Source organism: Rhodnius prolixus, unplaced genomic scaffold (assembly GCF_049639745.1).
Source record: "Rhodnius prolixus isolate KJV_2025 unplaced genomic scaffold, Rpr scaffold_16, whole genome shotgun sequence".
In the NCBI taxonomy this organism is placed as follows: Eukaryota; Metazoa; Arthropoda; class Insecta; order Hemiptera; family Reduviidae; genus Rhodnius; species Rhodnius prolixus.
In genome coordinates this window covers 2,683,138-2,704,515 of record NW_027411616.1, presented here as the reverse complement: position 1 = coordinate 2,704,515, position 21,378 = coordinate 2,683,138, and the positions used below count along the sequence as shown (strand labels likewise).

Below are 21,378 nucleotides of genomic sequence, written 5' to 3'. Positions count from 1 at the left end.
CTGGGAAGGGTTTTCTGGGGAAAGATACATAAGTTATCAGGGACACTATTTTTGTACAATATACATAAAGAGACCCAATAGATCTAGAAGGTCACAGGACATCTTTATAACCTTGATACAAAAAAATGACCAAATCAAAAAATTCATGATTGAGATTTGTGTGACTGTGTTTTTTTAAAATCCATCTTAAAAGATTAATTCAATTTTATTCGGCATTATTGTAAACACTTTTCTCTAGGTTTCTATTCATAAAGCTTGCCTCTCAGATCATTTGATATAATCTTTTAATCATAAAAAAAAGAAAATGAAATTCTAAAAAAAAGATTCTTGTCAGAGGAAAGTATATAAAACATACCAACAGAACTAACATTATTGTTTTGTTATCTGTAATTTGTAAATAATTATTGAAAATATATATAGTATGGAAATTAAGTTAATCTAAAATGACAATTATAATATGAAAAAGTTAAAATTGTAGGGAATTACTCACTTCATCAGTGCATTGGCAACACTGTTTCCACCCCATATCACATTAAAGAAATGGTAATGGTTAATGTTATGATAACTTATTGTGTTGGGATGACAATGTTTTCTTCTAGTTGGTGATGTATAGATTAATATTTTCACAAATCATGGTAAGTAACTGTTTAATTTTTGTAATTGTAGTGGGCTTTTTAGACTACCGAACTAGATTTCAATTAACTTTTCAATGGTAATTTATTTCCACTCGATGTCTTAAAACAAAACAAGTTTGTAATGCCTAATAAACTTAACCTTCCACTCCATTTTCTAAATAAGTAATTAATCATTTTCAAGTATCCCCTGAATCAGCTCTACCTTTTAAACTCTTAACCTTTTACATTAATTACCAAGATTGCACCTTCTTAATTCATATTTTGATAGATAAGTAAAAGAACCATATTTCGGTATCATTATTATATTCAAGTAATTAACGTCTGAAATACAATTTTATTTGCAAACATGTCTATTAATATTGAATTTCAAGAAAGTTTTAAAAAACATCAAGTAGTTCGTTAATGAATTGCTTTATACTTTTTCGTAATTTGTGTCATTTTATGATTGAATTTGGTTTTAATTAAATTATCCTTGGGAATATTGAGGAGCGATGAAAAATTTTGTGAACAAATTACTTTTTTTACCGACGTTTCGGCAAATTTATTGCCTTCTTCAGTGTAATATAAATTTGTAGAGTTGTATGTTTACTACTTCATCATAACTGTATTGGTTTTAATGTTTTCCAGGATCGAATATGAATTGTGCATTTATGAATAGAGTTGATGAGATTAATATTTTGATGTATTATGTTGTAATAAAATTTTGAAAATATAAAGCCAGGTAATCAATATTTCGTATATTTTTTTTTATCATTTTAAATTTTAGCTTTTTTTTCTGTGGATTATCTGCCTTTAAAGGTCAATACCTGTTTTGTTTCGTTCTTTGCAAGTGGTGTCAATTTAGTGGTTGTGCACATAGAGTAGGATAATTGCGTTGATTTTTTATCTCTTCTTTACTTCTTACCGGTTTAGAAGTTCCAGTAATAGTCAGATTTTGGCTCGAAGAAGCGATCTTTGTACTTCACTTTTTACATTATAGCAACTGATGTTTGGGGAGAAAGTTTAGTAGTGACCAACTGTACTCTAGATGTAACTGGTCTGTCTGTACAAAGCGGTCAGAATTAATTTAATCATGTTGTGATCAATTGGAATTTCGAAATTGTATATCGTATATTTTGTTATAAATATCAGAGATTTTTATCCTATTTCTAAATAATTATTCGTTCTTAGACTGCTAGCGCAGACTGTTAGATTACCGCCTCTAGCCTTTGATTTTAGTAAAAATAACCAAACCCCTCACTCTATCTAATTCGTAAACATAGTGGTCCAGTAACGATTCTGAAGTTTTTATCAACACGAGCTTTAAAAAAACTAAAAACTAATCTTAATGTATTGAAGATAGCATGATTTTTGTTTATTTCAATTTAAGGCTCGACATTTGAGGTTACGATTAAAATAGACTAAAATTGACATGATAAAAACGACACATGAAGTCCTGTTGCTGAAACCTATATAATACGAGATAATAGAGATTCTTACTAAGTTGAATTTGATTTTTTGTTTGAATTTATTTACTTTTTTAATATTTTATTTTTCTCCACGTTTATGTAACGTTACATTCAACGAATCGTTACATTACAGTACATTTATGTAACTTTTCAGCTCTTATCTGACTCCGCATAAAATCAATAGCATCATTTGATGTTAAAAACTCAAAAATTCATTAACTGCAATTATTACGACTTCAAAACTACTAAGTTTTGTTAAACTAAAGGTAAAAGTTTAGACCACTTAAATAAACCCCTGGAGTTTGAGTTTAGTTTCTAAGATTTTTGAACTTGTAAAAAACGAATCTTTCTCCTCTCTTGAATTTTTACGACAGTCAAACAATCCAAATTGTCAGACACCTAGAACATCCTAATACTAACTTCTATGCAAAAAGGATGCAAATTTTATTATTAGTTTGAAGAAAATCGCGCTTCTTTTATGAGTATGTTCCAATAAATCTATTGTGTAACATCTCATTTCCGTTTAACACTCTGACTTTGACTACCAGCAATGTTTTTAATATTCATTAATATTGGTGGCGACGTTATAAATTATTCTAAAGGCACTTTAGGGTGGAGCTTAACTTAGCCCCCCAAAACCCCTGGAAAACCATTTTCCTTGGGGTGTTAAAGAAGTAGGCATTTTGGTAGGAATGGCTTTGTTTGTAGTAGATGACGTAGAATTACATCTGATAATATCGTAGAACAAATAAAGAAAATGTCAGCAAAGTGTTTACATTGCCTGTGGCCTTCCCTTCAAGTGAAGCACGAAAATTTGTGTACAATTCAGTCGTTCAAATCATGTTGTTCTGTGAATGTTCTGGTGAAGGCCCACAGTTCTGATTCTCATTGCGTTTTCACTGTTAATCCTTCATTACAGAGTTCTTTAAGTCAACAAATGTTTGTGGAACATCCAGTCAGTTTCTCTACTGCGAACTACAATCTCGACAATTGAAGTGCTCAAAGATTCCCTTCAATTATCCCCTTAACAGTATTTTTACATGTTGCATTCTAAAACTCATAAAAATACGAGGGTAAAAAATAATAGCTTTATTGTTTTTTAAAATTTAGAGTCCTCTAAAGAAGTTTTGACCCATACGGTCATCTTCAACTTCTTTTTTTTTATTTACTTTTAGCGAATATTGGTTTTATATCTTAGGTCGTAATTAGTTCATAAAAGTTCTTTTATTTTCTTAATTTGTTTTGTGTAAAAGTTGCTTGACGATAAATGTGGTTATGTAATATTTCAGCTCTTGTAAATAATGATTTTCATCAGAGTTTATTTCTTCGTCCGATAATATAAGTTTTGATCCTTCTGAGTGCTTCACAAAAACACGTCTTCATTCCTTGCTAAGACTCACAAGTGGTTGGATAGGTCAAAGTGTCTTTTGCGGGACGCATGAGCTGTTCTGTAGAGGCTTGTGTAGCTTTCTACTGCGACGAGAGCTGTCCAAGAAATCAAAAGATGTATTCTTTAACGGAGATTACGTTTCGCAAATTTCCAAGTTATTGGTGGACTGTTGGATGGATTAAGTCCGCAACCTCTCAGGGAAACAATAAACATGCGTGGTACGACAGAAAAAAATCAACGATAATTGTTCTTTTCACCTAAAGTAATTAGCATGACTATTTGGATCTTCCAGAGACAGATTTTAAAGCGGATTCCGTTGAAGACCATTTCTGATACAACTCTACAGCCTTAGTTCCTTAGTTATACTAGCTAAAACGACATCATCCGCTTCTGTAAAACAAGTATCTAATTACTCTATGTGATATGATCATTTGGTCTTCATAAAAGAAAATCCGTTCTAAATTTCCAACTTCACACAATATCTATAATCTCCGTCCACGAACCTAATTGGTAGTTGGACGTTAAGCCCCGCCAAAAAAAATAGGCGATTATTCTACTTTAATAGCCTAACTATTAGGTTAAAAAGAAAAACGTTATGAGGCTAAAAAATTCATTTTTTTTTTTCAAGTGCTTACACCAACATGCATAAATGATTTTGTTAATTTTATTTATTTTTTAAAGTAAAAATCATCAGTTTTTGTTCATTTTTCAATTAAATTGATTTTTACTTTACTTTGTGTAGTAGTCAAGAGCTACAAATAATAGGTAATAATTAATCTTGTTTAACCCCTTAACGTGCACGCTCGAGTTAACTCGAGCGCGCTAAACTGGCCAAACTGTGCACACTCGAGATAATTCGAGCGGCGTTGTTCTTTATGCTGCTATAATTTTTCACACTCGAATATAATCGAGAATTGAAAATAACAATGTGAAAGCAAAGAAAAACAATCGTTTTATTGATATTTATCAAAAAAACAGTGCATTAAGGGGTTAATATTAAATATTACAGTTTTCTTCAATTACATTCTTAATCTAGGTGTTTTACCCACAATGTTATGTACGTATATGTATTATAAAATAGATAAGGATATATGCATATTTTTAGGACAGCCAATAAATTATTAAAGTATTTTTCTACAAGTTCTTAATTAAAGAGACTACAATAAATTACAATTGAGAGATGTATAAGTATTGTTGAATATTTGTTATTAACTTTGTGTAATTTGTGCTCTCGTATTTTCTGTAAGATGAATTGAAGATTCAAATTTCAACAGTAACCACCTAATTGTCTTTTTTTATTTTAATGTGCATGAGAATGTGATTACTCAGAATAAAGGACATCATTAATATAAATCAGAAGAACGTACAATCTTTAGTATACAAAAAAGTTATTTTGAATAAACTGGCCAGCATAAGGGCCTGTGACATCTAATAAATTCGAGAAAATATTAATGAAAAGTTAATGCAGTAAAATTACTTAAATAATATCAATGAAGTATTAATGAAATGTTGGGTACTTGCTGATTTTGGTACGATTTAGCGTTTAATCAACCCTTAATACTTAACTCTTTGAACTGTAAGATTTTGTTAAAGAGTAAGTTTTACTATATTGTTATGTGCTGATAAGGTGCATTAAAAGAGTGTAATAATTAAAAGTAATAATCGTACAAGTATTGTATATTCCTGACTGCATAAATTTTGATATTGAAATTGGGATATTGAAATATGCGAGAACGATATTGAATATCCCCAACTGGAGGGCGGCAGCACAGAACAGAACTGGCGGAAACTGGTTGAGGAGGCCAAGACTCAGCTTTGAGTTGTAGTGCTGTTGAAAGGTGATGATTATAATGAAATTGGGACTTTGACTACTTTAGTGATTTGTCACCCTCTACTTGGATAGTTTTACTGTTTTTAATTCGTTCTAGTCTAAACATTCTTGTAACTCAGAATTTGTTTTGTTTAAAGTTTTCTAAGAAATTGGTACTAAGCTTTATTTTGAATATATCTAATACAAACAATTAAACCGAGATTTCTTTTTTTTTTTTTTTTACAGAAAACTGGACATATATTATCAATGCACTTTTAGATGTGTTGGATGACTAATTAAAAGAAGTTGTTTGTGTGATATTACTCAAGGCTAGGAAAACTTGGATGATGGTCAGCTTCGCCCAAAATTATTATTGTTAATTATTTATGTCTTTAAATTTACATATATTTAAAAATTGTACTGAGGACTTGATTTGTAAATTCTGATAAATCTATTTGGTAACTCTCAGGTTCGTTTCGTCAAGGTCTTTGAAGCCTCGCCTGTCCGAAGAAGTTATGTAAAAATGTTGTTTTATGTAAAGATAGACCATTTCAAATTGCCTCTACCCCCAATCTGCTCCCTCAAGCTTAATGTCGTTCATGTTCCTGCTTTGCTAAAAAATGGTTACTTTCCATGGTTTCATGAAAAAGTACTTATTAAAGGCCACAAAGTTGGAAAATTCCTGGCCCACATTGCACTTTATATATCTGCCCTCAGACCAGTGTTTATTCGTATAAGGGTAATTTATTGAATAGAGTAAGGGTCCAAAGATGGAAAATTCATGCACGAACTGGTAAAATGGGAGCGTAGGTAGCATAAGTCAAACGGCTGTCAAGAGAGAAAGAATTGAAAGAAAGGCAATATGTAGTGGTGAAGTGGACAGGATGCTCAGTTTATCAATCAAAGCTTGAGTATTGCATACCATCAAGAGTTAGTATCCATACTACTTTGATAAGTACTGATGTACTGCAGAATATTACCATATTGATCGGAGAGAAGTATCCTAGATTCTGTAACAGGCTAAATTCGTTTTAGGATTTTTTCTTAAAAGTGAAAGAGACCTATAAGGAACAAATTGTACGGTACACGATGTTGATCTTGGAATTGCACCTGTAAGGGAGCGGGAAAGGAGGAATAAAAACGGGTGAACACAAAATGTTAATTTAAGGAAAACTAATTCTATTTATTTACAATAAGAAAAGAACACATACAAATAAAATAAAACAGTACAAAAGTGATAAGTAAACATAAAACAAACTCATAAAATAAATTAAACGTAAATCAACTCTTTTAATTGTAACACAGCTCAAAAATAATACTTTTCTCTTACACTTAATCAGCTGACTCGGTAGAGTAGTGGGATTAGGAGCTACGCAAGCGACGAGATTACTCTCACACACACAACGGCACGGGCCCTACTGCTGGCCCTACTTGTTCTCCGCATACCCCACTCCTCTACCTGAGCCGGCCGTCCCCACTCCGCTCTCTTCGAAAAGGTTTGAACTTAAGATTTCCAGATCTTGTTACGAACTTTTATCAGCACCAACCGTTACTAATAGCGACCTCAGGGGTAAAGCCTAACTGTATGCGTCTGACCTCTCTCCAGTCTTAACTATATTTAAGTTGCAAATCTTTAGAAGCTCGTTTCGAACATTTGCAGCAATCTCGCCCACCACTTTAGCTTTGATTTAAATCACGGCACTTTTTTATCTATCCTCATTCGGCTTCCAGTCGAACTAAATAGTGAGAGAGATGTTTTAAGGATAGAGGTAGACATGCTTTTCAAAAAGCACGTTTAGTCCGCTTCAGGTCTGGATAAAGTAAAGTTACAACATAGCATCCTGCAGTAAAGTCCATCTATTGACTTTTACGAAGTCAACAATGTGTCCCATCTAACTAGTCGAGATCACGTAATAATTGAAGTTCACGAACCACTAGTTGAATTAATTCAGATTTAGAGCATGCAAAAACTTACCGGAAGAACTAAATTTGTTTCCCAAGTAGACATAATGAAAAGTTTTTTCTGTTACATAATTTCAATAAAATAATCCATGTTGTTTGGGAATGAAATATGACTAATTTTGTCTAGTCTGAGTTAATTTAAGACTCGTAGATACGCTGAAAAAATTAAGAATTTTTAATTGCGCGGAGCGTCTGCCCAAGAATCTGTCCAAATGGCGTCATCCGCGAACAGTGACATTAAAATTCGCAGTATTTAGTCATTGACAAACCCTCCGCAACTAATTCCCTAAAATACACTATAATATTGAGAATGAGTAAACTAAATAAGAATGGAGACAAAGACTCTCCCTGTAAAATACCCTAGGTAGCCTTTATATAACGTAAATGAAAATTTTTAAAGGAGACAACAAAACTGGCACTATTAAATAATGCAATTACACTCATAATTGAAAGCCAATTATTTTGTAAACTTATTTTTCATAAAAATTGAATTTTTGTTTATTCTCAGAGAAGCTTTAACATTAAACTCTCTTCGAAAGTACTATTTCATCATCATTGATTATTCGACACAGTAAATTGTGTGACACAATAGTAGTTTTCTAAATTTGAAGAAAATTTGCTAACACGTTATACGCTTTTTAAACATAGAACTGGTGATGAAACAAATGTCAGAAACTTTGAAAATTCGATTGTAAATAATGAGAGAAAAATTTGTTAGTGTTCTCACCAGATTTATTTATTAAGAAAATAGATTTGTTTGAGTTACAGTTTTCAAAGAATTCATGAATTGTGCTTTTGTTTTGTAACTGATATAATTATATTTATAGTAATGCGAGATTCCGGATATTTTAATAGTTCTTTGTTATTAAAAATATGTTTAATCGATAATTTATAGAATCGACTGCGTTTTTTTATTTTTTAGTATGTCTTGGGTCTATTCTAAATGAAGTGTGCAAGCTAATTTCTACAAGTGACATTATGTTACACACCACATTTTGCTTTTATTTCTTTTAGCTTTAGAGTATTCGTATTTGATTAAACATAATGAGTTATTTTGCGTTTACTGTTTTAGACGAAGCAATTGCAGCTCGAGGGCAGGAAAAAAGAAATTCGAAAAAAAAGCGTTATGTGACCATTATATCTAGCCTCAGCTCCAAGCTAAAAATGGTGAGTGATTTTATATGCATTTGATTTTCTGTTAGTCTTGAATAGATTTTTAGATTTTAGTAAAAATGAAATTATTCCTCTCCTTTTTTTACTTCTTTATTTTTGGGTAATCCTTCACCATTGAACTATTTCATTAAGGAATTATTAAGGAACTATTTGTAATTTTACATGTTATTCAAGAGATGCTTGCGTGTTCTGTTAATTTAAGGAGTTATCTGTTTTATGTCGATGATAAAGAAGAAGAAAAAAGAAAACATCTACATACAAACATCTTTCGAATGTGGTTATTTCGAATGAATAGTGGTTATTTTAAAAATTGATACAGAAATTTCTAATTAATTACAAAAAATAGGAAGATGCAGCAGCGTCGACATTATGAAAGGAATTCACCTACCATAAGAATATAATTGACCAGAAACATCAAATCTAGTACAAATTTTTACAAACGTGTAATTTAATAATTAATTAATTTAAGAACTATATTCTAAAATATTAAATTTACATTATAAATAATAAAATAAATTAAAAATGGTTTAATGGAATGAGATGGTTAGGTGCCAATTTCGAAAGAAAAGATTTTCGTTTAACCTTCAAAACCTCTTTATTAGAGGAGTTGATGTATTCTGTGAAGAATGGCTGGTGGTCACGCTCTAGCTCTCTTTGTGTGGTGTAAAATATTTGAAGGAGTTGCCGAAGCTTCTGTTTGAAAGGTGTTTTACCGGAGAGCAGAGTCAAAACTGGGTCTACCTCCAGCTTCTCACATAATCTATAAGAGCTTGCCTGTGCAGTAGTGTAGCCCGTGGTCTTGGTGACTCCTAGGATGTAGATATGAAGTGAGGACAGATTTAAAAGAACTTGCTTGTTAAGCATTTATTATTAGTATTTTTCTGCACATTTAATTAACTAATTTATAAGATGTCTTGTTTCTTCAGGGCGCAAATGTATCACAACTTGAAAGAGATATAGGTTCTGATCAGTTTCCACCAAATGAACATTACTTTGGACTTGTGAATGTGAGTATGTAACTTTTACGTAGAAGTATTTTTTATTTTGTTTTGTTATGCTTGGAATGGTCACATAATTGAATATCTAATAGTAAATTTGTATGATCTGCTGGTAAGTTTGTGAATCATCAAAAAGTTAAATTCTAATTACTAAGCTTGTTGCAGTGATTTATAACAAATATTAAATATATTTTATATTAAAAGTTCCTATATATTTAATGATTACAGTTGGGTATTTTTCAGCAGTTTGGAAATACATGTTATAGTAATTCAGTGCTGCAAGCGTTATATTTTTGTAAACCATTTCGTGAAAAAGTATTGGAATATAAGGCTAGAAATAAGCGTACTAAAGAAACTTTACTTTCATGTTTAGCTGACTTGTTTCATAGTATTGCTACGCAAAAAAAGAAAGTTGGCTCTATAGCTCCGAAAAAGTTCATAGCGAGATTAAGAAAGGAAAAGGGTAAGTTTTTTAAAACCGTTTTTCAATTTTAAAAATAGGTTTAATTACTTCTCGATTTTCTCCTGTTAAGAAATTTGCGATAAACGAACCAAAAAATTAGAAAAGCTATAAGTCTAAACCTGAGTCCAGATACTGAGCTGGCGCAAAGTTTAATTCTATCAAATGTTTCAGTTTTATCGTTAATTTGGTGCAGGTGTGTAGACGTATCTTTTAATCAGTCCGGTTTATGATTGAGTAAGTGAAAAAACGAATTTGTAATGAATACTCCTTTTAGTTTCACAAAATGTACTGTATCAACTTTTGTTAAACTGCTTTCTTTTACCACTTGAAAAAGGCGGATTTTCACTCATGAATCCACATTTCAATATGTGGCTATTCTTTTTTAAGAGGATGCTGGAATCTGAATGCTTTTTTAGAGAAATTTATCAATCTCTTTTAAAGATTTCAACCTATTTGAGGTGTCTCTTACATCTTTTCCACAGTATTGAGATGAAGACTAATGTTGTGTTCAGGCACAGTTAGTTCTACAGCGTGCTCAATAACTTGATTGGATCCGCCCTGAACCAATTTTTTTTTTTGGTATTATTTTATTTCAGTACGCTGAGCAAGGACATCATTCCCTTCGTTTTCACTTAGAGATATAAGTAGCTTTAAAAGCTGTGCAAAGTTTTTTCAGTTTCAATGGTAACATTGAAAAGTGATAATAGAAAACCTGCACAGAATCGTCAGAGTCTAAAAGTTGAAATAGTCTGTAAAACATAGTTTTTAAACGTTTGGCGTGTGGATGATTTTTTTTTGTCCATGATACTTACTTAGGTTTTTTATTTATTTATTTATTTAAATGTACCCCATTATTTATAAATGATTCACGTTTTACATTTTTGACATTTTACTATTGCATTTTCAGAGGAATTTGACAACTATATGCAGCAAGATGCACATGAATTTCTTAATTTTTTAATAAATCATATCAACGAAATAATACTATGTTAGTTTTGCTTCCGTATCTAAGTTAATTTGTGAATACATTTATTTTTCACACATTGAGTATTTCAGTACTTTGAATTGATATATGTTTTATTTTTAGCTGAGAGACCTCAAAAATCTAAGTCGAATGAAGGTGACTGTTCCCCACCAGAACCTACTTGGGTTCATGAAATATTTCAAGGGATACTGACGAGTGAAACTAGATGCCTTAACTGTGAGACTGTAAGTTCGTTATTACTTCTTTTTCGCTCGAAATAGAAAATATTCTCTCCTGCCAGTTTTCCAATTTGTTTTTACTGGGAATACATATTTCGGATATTCATTGTAACAACAGATTTGAGAGAAAGTGTTGCGAATGAATAAAATTGTATTAAGTTTGAGAACTTTTTTGAACATTTTTTAAATTATTGAGGCGATTTTATTGAGATGAAATTTAAGGTTATGCCAACATATCCTTTATTTTACACATCCTTATTTGAACAGAAAATTCTTTTTTTTTTAGGGGGGGCGAATTTTTCAATATCTCACTAATTACAATCAGATTTTTTCCTGATGAGATTTCTTTCGAAGGAAAGTATTGCGAAAGCGAAAGCCTTTCTTGTGACATAATGTTTTATAATACTTTAAAGAAATTAAAAATACAAACCTCTAATTGTATGGAATGAGTAAATCACAATTCATAATTTCTTAAATCCATCCTTACGTATGTCGCTTCACTTTGTCGGGCTTTTGTTTAGTAAGACAACCAGCACACAGAAGCGCTATTGTGTACTAGCTGCAAATTTAAAAATTCAGCGTTTCCATGCAGTAGTACTGTTACTTTATTACATTCTCTCAATAATTATTTGTTATGAAATGTTACAAAATTTTAAATTTAATTTTTGGTTCTGGAGTATGCAATCTAGGCTCAAGCCGCCACTGAAAAAGATGTAGAATGTCAGCAAGGTCATCATATAGGTTTTTGAAATGAATATACATACATTTTTTGTATTTGTTTAGATGAGCAGTAAAGATGAAGATTTTTTTGATCTGCAAGTTGACATAGACCAAAATACGTCCATTACCCATTGCTTGCGTTGTTTCAGCAGCATGGAAACATTATGTGGTGATAATAAATTCAAATGTGACCACTGTTCGAGTTACCAAGAGGCTCAAGTAAGTTCGTTTTTTGGTTTCGTCTGACAACTATTTTTTAAAACGAATTTCTCTTACTACGCTTAGGAGAAAGTAAGATCATGTCAAATTATAAAATAAGTTTTTATCTTCAATACATTTATATTATATGTTTATATGTTTTGAGGCTATCTGAATAAAAAAAGGTTTATGCGCAACTGGTCTGCACTGTGTGTTCGCCATGTTAGTGTAAAAGAATATTGTGCTTTTCGTCAAAAGCCGTAAATCGAAAGTGTAACTTGACTAAAGTAAACCGATTTTTTTTAAAAATTTTATTTGCGGTTTGGTACACAGAGCTGAATAATATCGCTGATATTATCCTGCTGGCACGCACGTTTTTATATCCTTGGCCGGTTTCAGACTTTTATCTATCATGAGAGGTTGATTGATTAATCAGTTTGGTATAGGGGATTAAACTTAAATGTTTCCGTCTAACACAACGCTTGGTGACTGTGTGAGGTTGCTTACATGGTCTGTATGTTTTTTTACTTAAAATGTTTATGTTCAAAATAAACTCAGTGACAAAAAAACCGGACACTTATATTTATAATAAAAAATGCCGCACACTTGTATTTATTTGTTTAATTCCAATTTTTTATCTATGTATTAATTATAACGCATGTAATAATTTACTGAATAAATTAATTTTAATGCAATCAGATCAGAAATTCATAAGTTACAGAAAAATTATGTTAACACCGGAAAATCTTTATAGCGATAAATTGAAATTTAAGTAACAATTATTACCTTGTTGATTTCTAATACCGCGTATTACCTCCTCTGGCCCTTCGGAGGGCTTCCAGTCTCCTAGGCATCGAGTAAATAAGCGACTGAATTTCATCTTGTGAAACAGCATCCCATAACTCACCAACAGCAGTTTCTAGCTGATGAACATTTGTTGGGGGTGACGGAAGTTGCCTGAGGCGTCTCTTTAACATGTCCCATAAGTTTTCAATGGGATTCATGTCTGGAGAACGTGCTGGCCAATTCATTGTAGTAATTGAAACATCCTCCAAGTAATGGGTAACAATTCGAGCAACATGCGGTCGAGCATTATCCTGCATTAACACGAAGTTATCCCCAATAAATGGAGCAAATGGGACCACAGCTTCCTGAAGAATCTCTTCAATGTACCGTCGAGCAGTCAAAGATCCATTCTGTATAGTAATTAGTTCGGTAGGGGCTTGGGTGTTGATTCCACCCCATACCATAATTGACTGCCTTTGAAAAGGTTGGGATTCTCGCATGGTACATGAAGCATAGCGCTCACCTGGTCTTCTCCACACACGGTCCCGGTCATCTGATTGCCACAAAGCAAACCGGCACTCATCTGTGAAGAGAACAGCCCCCCATTGCTCAAGGGTCCAATGGAGATACTGATTTACAAAAAGTCTCCTTTCTACTCGATGCCTCTCCAGTAGAAGAGGACCTGATGCGAGACGTCTAGAGACTAAGTTATTCTCTTGAAGCCTTCTAATGACTGTCCGAGAGCTCACCCTGACATCGCGGACCGTTTGTAGTTCGCTACGTATCTCGGGAGCGGTCACATGACGATTTCGCAGTACTGTAAGAGTAATAAAACGATCGTCTCTAGGCGTCGTACATCGCGGTCGACCGCTACCTTCTCTTCGATCGAGACTTCCGGTGGCCCTAAGTCGTTGAAGGCCATCTTGGATGGTAGAGCGCGGCTCACCTATGACTTGAGCGATGTACCGTACGCTATGCCCTTCGTTGGCCAAAGCATCTGCCCGGGCAAGGTCTTCACGACTTAAAACCATCCTTTTAGGGGAAAAAGTCAATTTAATTAAATTTTTGCAAAAATTTATGTTTAATCAAAGAATATAATTTGAAAAAAATTAAAAAACTCACTTGATAAGCTGACTCAAGAAAAAAATAAAAAGTCTGTTAATCGTTTTAAACACTTTAAAAGAAAAAGTATCACTGATAAATGGTAAACAACTAGTCTGCAATGATTAGTTTGAGCTCAAAGATCATTGCTAACATTTGTACCTAATTATTAAAGAAGATAAACAAATAACTACAGGTGTCCGGTTTTTTTTGTCACTGAGTGTATATACAAAAGACACTACCACGATGATCGTCCGTAGGAGGCCAGTTGTAGGTGATATGTTTTTATTTAAATATAATTTTCTTGTTTTTCCAAAAACACTAAAAAAAAATAAAAATAAAAAACAAAATAAAATAAAAGAAGAGAACACTGCTCACTGTTACTTGTTAATTATATCTTCAAATATATTTCACCTGTAAATGAAGAATAGTATTGTCTATAATTGTCTAAAATTACATATTAATCTGACGAGTAGGAACGGAGATATTGAGAGTTAAATTTTAGTCAAGTTGAAAACTATGAAACCTTTAACTTCGAATATCTCGTATACTACTGGTTGGGTTAAGTTTATATTTTACCTTTATATGAAGAAAAGTATGGTCTATAATTGTCCAAAACTTCATAATAATCTAATGAGTTAGAAGAGAGATATTGAGAGTTAAATTTTAGTTGAGTTGAAAAATATGAAAACTTCAAATGTCTCGGACAGTGAGCTGTAAGAAGCTCCTAGGAAGAGAAAATCTAAGGGTCAGCTGCCTAAAACTATTATTACTAATCTTTCCACAACGCTTAGTCTGATTTTGCTAAAATTTAGCACGAAGAAGCGGTTAAAGCTTCCCTACGTGACTCTAAAACGCCATCATGCTCTTACACCTACTAAAAGGAAGTTCTGCAATCAATCAAATTATCGACGTACGAACTGATTTAAATGAACGAATTGTCTTTCAATTTGAAATTTTAAATACAGTTGACTCGGCTTTTTGTGGTCTCGATGGTACATACTTAGGAGGCGAGTTTGCCCCACGTAAATAAAGCCCCCTTTTAAGGGGTTATTAATAATAACTCTGTAAATCTTCGCCTGTCATTGATCAAATTAGGCAAGAAGAAAAATTTAGAATGTGTGACATTCAGAAGAAGAAGAAGAAATATTTATTATAATAAATATGTACATAAAATAAATATAGAAGTATAAATGTATAATACATTTCAACCTTTTTAACTAAGTAAAGTAAGAGAAAAGTTAGGTGAGGAGGATTGGAATGCAGGGAAAAAAGGAGAGGAAAAACCTGCAGCTATGTGACATTCAAGTATCATCCTGCTCTTACACCTATTAAGAGGAAGTATTTGCAACCATACCGTATTCGCACTATTTTCTTAGATAAGATGTGTAATTGCAAATCATCTTTCTTCCCCCTCCTTACAAGTTGTAGTGATCGCAGCTTGTTTTCTCTTATATCCCTTAAGAACAAGTAGTGTTATAAAAAAAAAAAAAAAATTTATTGGAAGGTGCTGGTAATTGCAGTTTTCTTTTATTATCCCTCTTAATGGGTTGTAATTATTCATCACTTAATCATTCACATCATTTCTCTACTTTCCATCTTCTTCCCACCAACTTGTTACAAGGAACAAAAAGAGAAATCTATCCAAAAGGTGCAAAAATCTCCTTAACAAAAACTTAGTTTTAAAAGTTAAGTGTAACGGGTTGATTAAACGCCAATGATTTGTGTACCTTTTGGCGTTTAATCAACCCTTATACTTAACTTTTAAAACTGTAAGTTTTTGTTAAGGAGATTATTAATAAGAATTGCTGCCAGGAATAAAATGGATCGGTAAAATCATCTTGGCACAACAAAGAAGCGGCATTATTTTAAAAATACTATTTATAACTTAAAGCGTCTTGGTGAAAACACCCAGTTATGTCATTTTATACAATAAGCATGCCTGCCCACATTATCGAAAGCTTTTCGCTTTTTGGTACTTAGCTTCAGTTTTAATATGTTGGCTAAAATGATAATATTGTCAATAGTAGAATATTTTTTTCGAAAACCATCCTAGAATTTTTTTTAGCACCTATTTCTCTTCAGCCCAAACTGATAATATTCACAACAAGCGATCGGCAAATATTTTACGTGCCATATTACAGAAGGATATGCATTTGTAATTGGTAGGGTCGTTTAAATTCCTTTTGTATTTTATTTGTATTTTTTATAGGGGTAATAGTAGATTCTTTGCTAGGCCCTATTTCCTATATTGTAAGCACTTAGTAGCTGAGTCAAAAACGTTTTTGATCTTTTTAAAAATTCTGATGGTGTATGATCTTTTTCGGGGCTTTATTGCTGTTCAGGAAACATTCTAATTCATCAATTTTTAAAGAATCATCCAAAAAGCTATTTTGAATAAAAGGTATTACACAGTGCATAAGACTTGCTAATAACGGAGAGTTCAGTAAAGAAGTGCCTTATTTAATCCACTACCGGAATATCCTCTTCAGCAACCAAGTTATATTTTTTATAAAACTCCGCAACTTCCCAGAAATCTTTCGTATTTTTTGTATTCTGCAGTAGAACAATTGCAGTGTTATAAAATTCATTCTTAGGTAACAAATGTAGGGGACGGAATTATGGTTTTTTGAATTATAATTATAGTTTTATTTCCATTAAAATGTTATACATGGGGAATGAAAATTTAATGTAGACATTAGAATGCAGAGTCATGAAATTGCTAGGAGCATTGTTCGCGCTGCCGGCAGAATGGTGGGGGCCTGAAGAGTGGTGTGTGTGTGAATGTGTGTGTGTGTGTGTGTGTGTGTGTGTGTGTGTGTGTGTGTGTGTGTGTGTGTGTGTGTGTGTGTGTGTGTGTGTGTGAGCTGTGGCATGGAAAACAAAGAGGAAGAACCCTGGACAGTTGTGTAACAAGGAGTGACTGTTACTGTATGAGAGGATAACGAGGACTACGCGAGACAGTTCAAAGTTTTGGCGAGGGCATCCTGGAGCTGCAGGTATTAGGAGTGGGTAAGCCAACCAACTCTGATTGTCTTTGGGGTTGCCACTCTCTGGGTCCCGGTAGGCAGGGTGACGGGTGGTAGGGAGCCTGGGAGTAGAGTTTTCGTTAGAAGTCTGATAAAATATAATTATACCTTATCATGTATTCGTAGTTATTTGATTTATTCTTTAGTTAAGGGATTATGTTATCATGTATTAGTAGTTATTTGATTTATTCTTTAGTTAAGGGATTATGTTATCATGTATTCGTAGTTATTTGTTTTATCGTTCAGTTCAGGGATTGTATTATCACTTATAAGTAATATTTCAGTTATAATTGTAATGGACCAGAGTGCATTTAGTTCAATTAAAGGGTTTTAAAGTTCGACCAGTTTTTGTTTTATTGTGACTCCTAAAGTCTGGGAGGGGGGAAGCATTACACAAATATTTTTATAATTTCTATTAGCCTCAATGTATTTACGTTAATCATTTTCTAAGTTAGTCTGTCTGAAACGTTGTAAGAAATTTAAATGATGTATTTTGGGCAGTAATACAATTTTTCGCTTACCATTTTTGTTGTAGATTTTATTTGACTTGCTTATTGATTGAAAAGTTTAATAACCAGATGCTTCTTTTATTACTTGAATTGTTATTTACTTTTTTCTCGGGATCGTCGGGCTGGAGTTGAGTACTAGGTTCAATCGTGTCCAAAACATTACAATATCTAGTTTTATTTTGCAAACTCCAATTATATTTAGGCAGGAAAGGCAATGTATTGACATCTTTATTTGTAATTTGTAATTTGCAAGAAAAAACTAAGGGCATATGATCTGAATAATTTTGATTATCAACAAAAAAAATCATCAAGTGATATAAAACCATCTGAATTACAGCAATATCGTACTACAATAATTTGCCACCGTATTACCTGGAGCTCCAATGAATGCAAATTCACCATTGTATCATATTTTACTCGACAATTATTAAGTTACTTATTAAGGTAAAATCCCCAAACAATTTAACAACTTTTCTCCATTGTTACTAGCAATACAATCTTTTGAATTTTTGTAATTATCAATAATTATTGAATTTGGTAGTAAATAATTTTTACCAATTTCTTTGGGATAAACAAATCATAACATTATAACCACACAGGAAGAAATAATCGTTGACTTTACCTTTTAAACCTGCTACATTATAACAGATAATTCTTCATTTATTTTCACTAGAGAAGATAGAAAATACACCAATTTCTTCTCTTCTAGGAGTATTATCCACGTTGAGAGGCCAATTTTACGAGGAAGGTCCGGACAAAAATTGCTACTTTGTACAAGGACCATCCTCCAACCTTTGTATTCTATTTCAGCGGTTCGCTCTCTACACACGAATAGATGAAAATTTTTCTTGCTTCTCATTGACCTTATAATTTTTTCTCATTCTTCTCTGTTTCACTGTTTCGGTCTGAATGTTTAATTCACTTTCTGATGTATGCTTCATACTTGTTGAAATTGTGGATTTAATTCCTCACAGAACACAATTTACCTTTTATCAGCAATTTATAACCTCTTATTATTGAGAATTCACCAAGTTCTTAAACACGCATTATGTATGGCAAAATACGTTTTCTTATCTCTCTTATCCGCTCCTTAGCGCGTTTATTTTAGATTTAAATGTAACCATCTTAACAAGTATAGGTGGATTTGTTCTTTTTATGACCAACTCTTCTAACACAAGCGATATCGGTACTGTCAATACCAGTTTCCATTTTTAGCCCTATGAGGTTAGTTACTTTTTCTTTCAAAGTTTCACAACACTCTCTGTCTCCTTCCTCTAAGCTGTAAATAATTAAAATTTCTTTCTCTATCCTTATTTCTGTGATATTTTATTTCCAACTTCTGTTTTTCACTTTTCCCGCAAGTTTAACGCGTTGATTTTAAATTGTTTGAAACTCGCTTGCTAATTTCGTAAAATTGTCGTTAATTTTGTAACAGTAATAATTAAGTAAGAAATGATAAGTAATTAATTGAATTTCTACACATTTTCATTATTCTTATTAACGTAATTTCTAATTTCTAGCAACAACGATTTAAATGCAGTAGAATTGTTTACGGTTCCAAATCAGTCATGTTTGTTGTGGTATATAATATTTATATAGAAAATTGAGAATTTATTTTTGAAAAGATTGGCTGTAATTATCGTTATATGTTGTTTCTCACTCATACTTTTTTTCTTTATTTGCTCTTTAGTTTACTTGGCTGATAAGAAGGGAAGCGAATATGGTTCATTCACGAATCAAGAATTCTGTTTTTATAAATAATTATCTAATACTAATGTACATCTTAACATTTGCAGAAATGTATGAGAGTAAAAAAATTGCCAATGATATTGGCCCTGCATTTGAAAAGATTCAAGTATATGGAACAGTATAATCGACACATTAAAGTTTCACATCGTGTTGTCTTCCCCTTTGAACTTAGATTGTTTAACACAGTACGTAACTGGAAATTATTATTAATGTGCAGCGATAATTATTTTTTTATTCTCATAATAAGTTTAATGACTTCTATCTTTTTTCAGTCCGATGATGCGGTGAACCCAGATAGAATGTATAATTTAGTGGCAGTAGTTGTACATTGCGGAAGCGGGCCTAATCGTGGCCACTACATTAGCATTGTCAAGAGTCATGATTTTTGGCTGCTTTTTGATGACGACATGGTTGATGTAAGTTAATTATTGATCATTCAAGAAAAGTTGTTTGTATGAGAAGTAATTTCTGTTTCGAGTTAGTAGGATTCTTACTTCCTTTTCCTCCTTTGTAAGAGAAACTATTACGATCAGGTTAAATTTTTCGTGGTTTTTGTTTGATTTATTCATTTACTTTAAGGTGCGTCAACATCTGAGGTCGTTGGCGCCCGAAGCTTTTTTCTCTGCCCTATCAGCCTCCGAACAGGGTTCTCTCGCTACCGTTAATGTTTTCCATCACCAGACAGTGAGAAGTAAGAAACTCCTAGGAATAGAAAATCTAAGGGCCAGCAGCTGGATTTGAATCAGGATCTCCACGCTGTGTTTCTTTACGCTAACTACTGAGCCCGTTTTGTTTGATATTCTCATTGATATTGTCCCTTATGATAATATATTTTTAATTAAATTTTTTATTCGAAACATTTTTCTGAAAAAAAAATTGTTGGTTTTAAATTCTTCCAGAGTATCTGTGGCATTGATTTTTAGGTTTTAATATGTCGTAACTGGATGTTGAATTTCAGTAGAAAAGTATTGTATTCCCTTCATACTACTTGAACACCTTAATACGTTTTAAAAATTAGTAATCAACACCTAGTAAAGTTTTACCTAGCAAAATCGACCATCTGAAAAAAAAAGAACTATAAATTATTAGAAATATAATTATAATATTGCAGCAAGAGAAAATGTAAAGTTTTCGACCAAATATTTACCTTCTTTTACCCTACTGAAATTTAGTATTGGAGAAATTTTTTTTATCCAGTCGTCTTAGTGTTGTGACATTAGAAAATTCCCATAACCAAAATATCGCATTTAGTCCTAATTTGGAATACTGTTCAGTAGATCCGATCGTCGCATCCACTATTAAGGTTTGTCTCAACCTTAAAAACAACTTCAATGTTTTTTTCTTCTTATTTAATAACTACCTATAAGTAACTATAACTACCCGTATTATTAATATTTGAACAATTTTTCCTATACGAACGGAAGAGGGGCAAAGCTTCTTCCTTTTAATTAGCACCAATACTTCGCGATCCGATTTCAGCACATGTACACTGCGTTTGTGGCAGACCTAACACAACCGTCAACTAAATGTGTAGTAAAATTTAATTTCAAATAAAATGGAGGATTAGAATTGTAAATTTTTGCAGTAATAGTCACGGGAAAGAGTTTACAAGCGATTTTTTTTCTTTTTTTTTTTCTAGAAAATTGATCAGTCAGCAATTGACGATTTTTATGGATTGACTTCGGATATTCAAAAATCCTCAGAAACAGGTTACATTCTTTTCTATCAGTCAAGAGATACCACAGAAACTAAGTCATCGAACATACACGATGGAAAAGTGAACGGCAAATGAAACTATAGTCGAATACATGTATATGTATATTTATTTCATTCATAATATAAATTTTTTTTATTCGAGTATATTGTCAAGGCTGTACGACCATTTGGACATCTTATCCAAAGTTTTGTTAATTTTTTTGTATGTAGAAGACTCAAAATAAAAAATATTCAGAATTTTTTAAAAACTGTTAGTGTAAGATCAGAAATTACTCGATTTGTGGGCAAGCTTATATTTTTATTATTGTTATTATTACTTATTTATTCTTCAAGTTATATAGAATATTTTCTAAAATATCTTTTGATCATAGGTGATTTTTATTTTATTATTTTTGTTAGTGACGATTAAAAGAAATGTAAAAATTTGTGAATAAATGTAGTTAGTTAATAAAAAATAACAAAATTAAAATTAAAAATTGAAAAAATTA

At 32.2% G+C, this 21,378-nt stretch overlaps 1 protein-coding gene across 8 annotated transcripts; it reads left to right on the top strand.

Moving 5' to 3' along the window:
• Window positions 1-476: 476 nt before the first annotated feature.
• Window positions 477-21,378, top strand: Usp12-46 (Ubiquitin-specific protease 12/46). 8 transcript variants are annotated; one of them, XM_074134538.1, is made up of 12 exons: window positions 478-635; window positions 1,263-1,356; window positions 5,530-5,633; window positions 8,318-8,412; window positions 9,345-9,425; window positions 9,663-9,879; window positions 10,787-10,867; window positions 10,967-11,088; window positions 11,866-12,021; window positions 19,222-19,359; window positions 19,447-19,590; window positions 20,814-21,378. In XM_074134538.1, exons 4-12 carry the CDS (start codon window positions 8,410-8,412, stop codon window positions 20,964-20,966), a joined length of 1,095 nt encoding a protein of 364 aa, XP_073990639.1. In that variant the 5' UTR covers window positions 478-635; window positions 1,263-1,356; window positions 5,530-5,633; window positions 8,318-8,409; the 3' UTR covers window positions 20,967-21,378. The 8 variants fall into 8 exon arrangements, with proteins under 8 accessions (XP_073990635.1, XP_073990634.1, XP_073990631.1 ...); XM_074134536.1 differs by having other exon boundaries at window positions 9,660-9,879; XM_074134535.1 differs by having other exon boundaries at window positions 9,645-9,879.

Coding starts and splice junctions, on each gene's coding strand:
- Usp12-46 (XM_074134532.1), top strand. Junction 10,868..10,966: donor TATCAACGAAATAATACTAT/GTTAGTTTTGCT, acceptor TTTTATTTTTAG/CTGAGAGACCTCAAAAATCT. Junction 12,022..19,221: donor CGAGTTACCAAGAGGCTCAA/GTAAGTTCGTTT, acceptor TAACATTTGCAG/AAATGTATGAGAGTAAAAAA.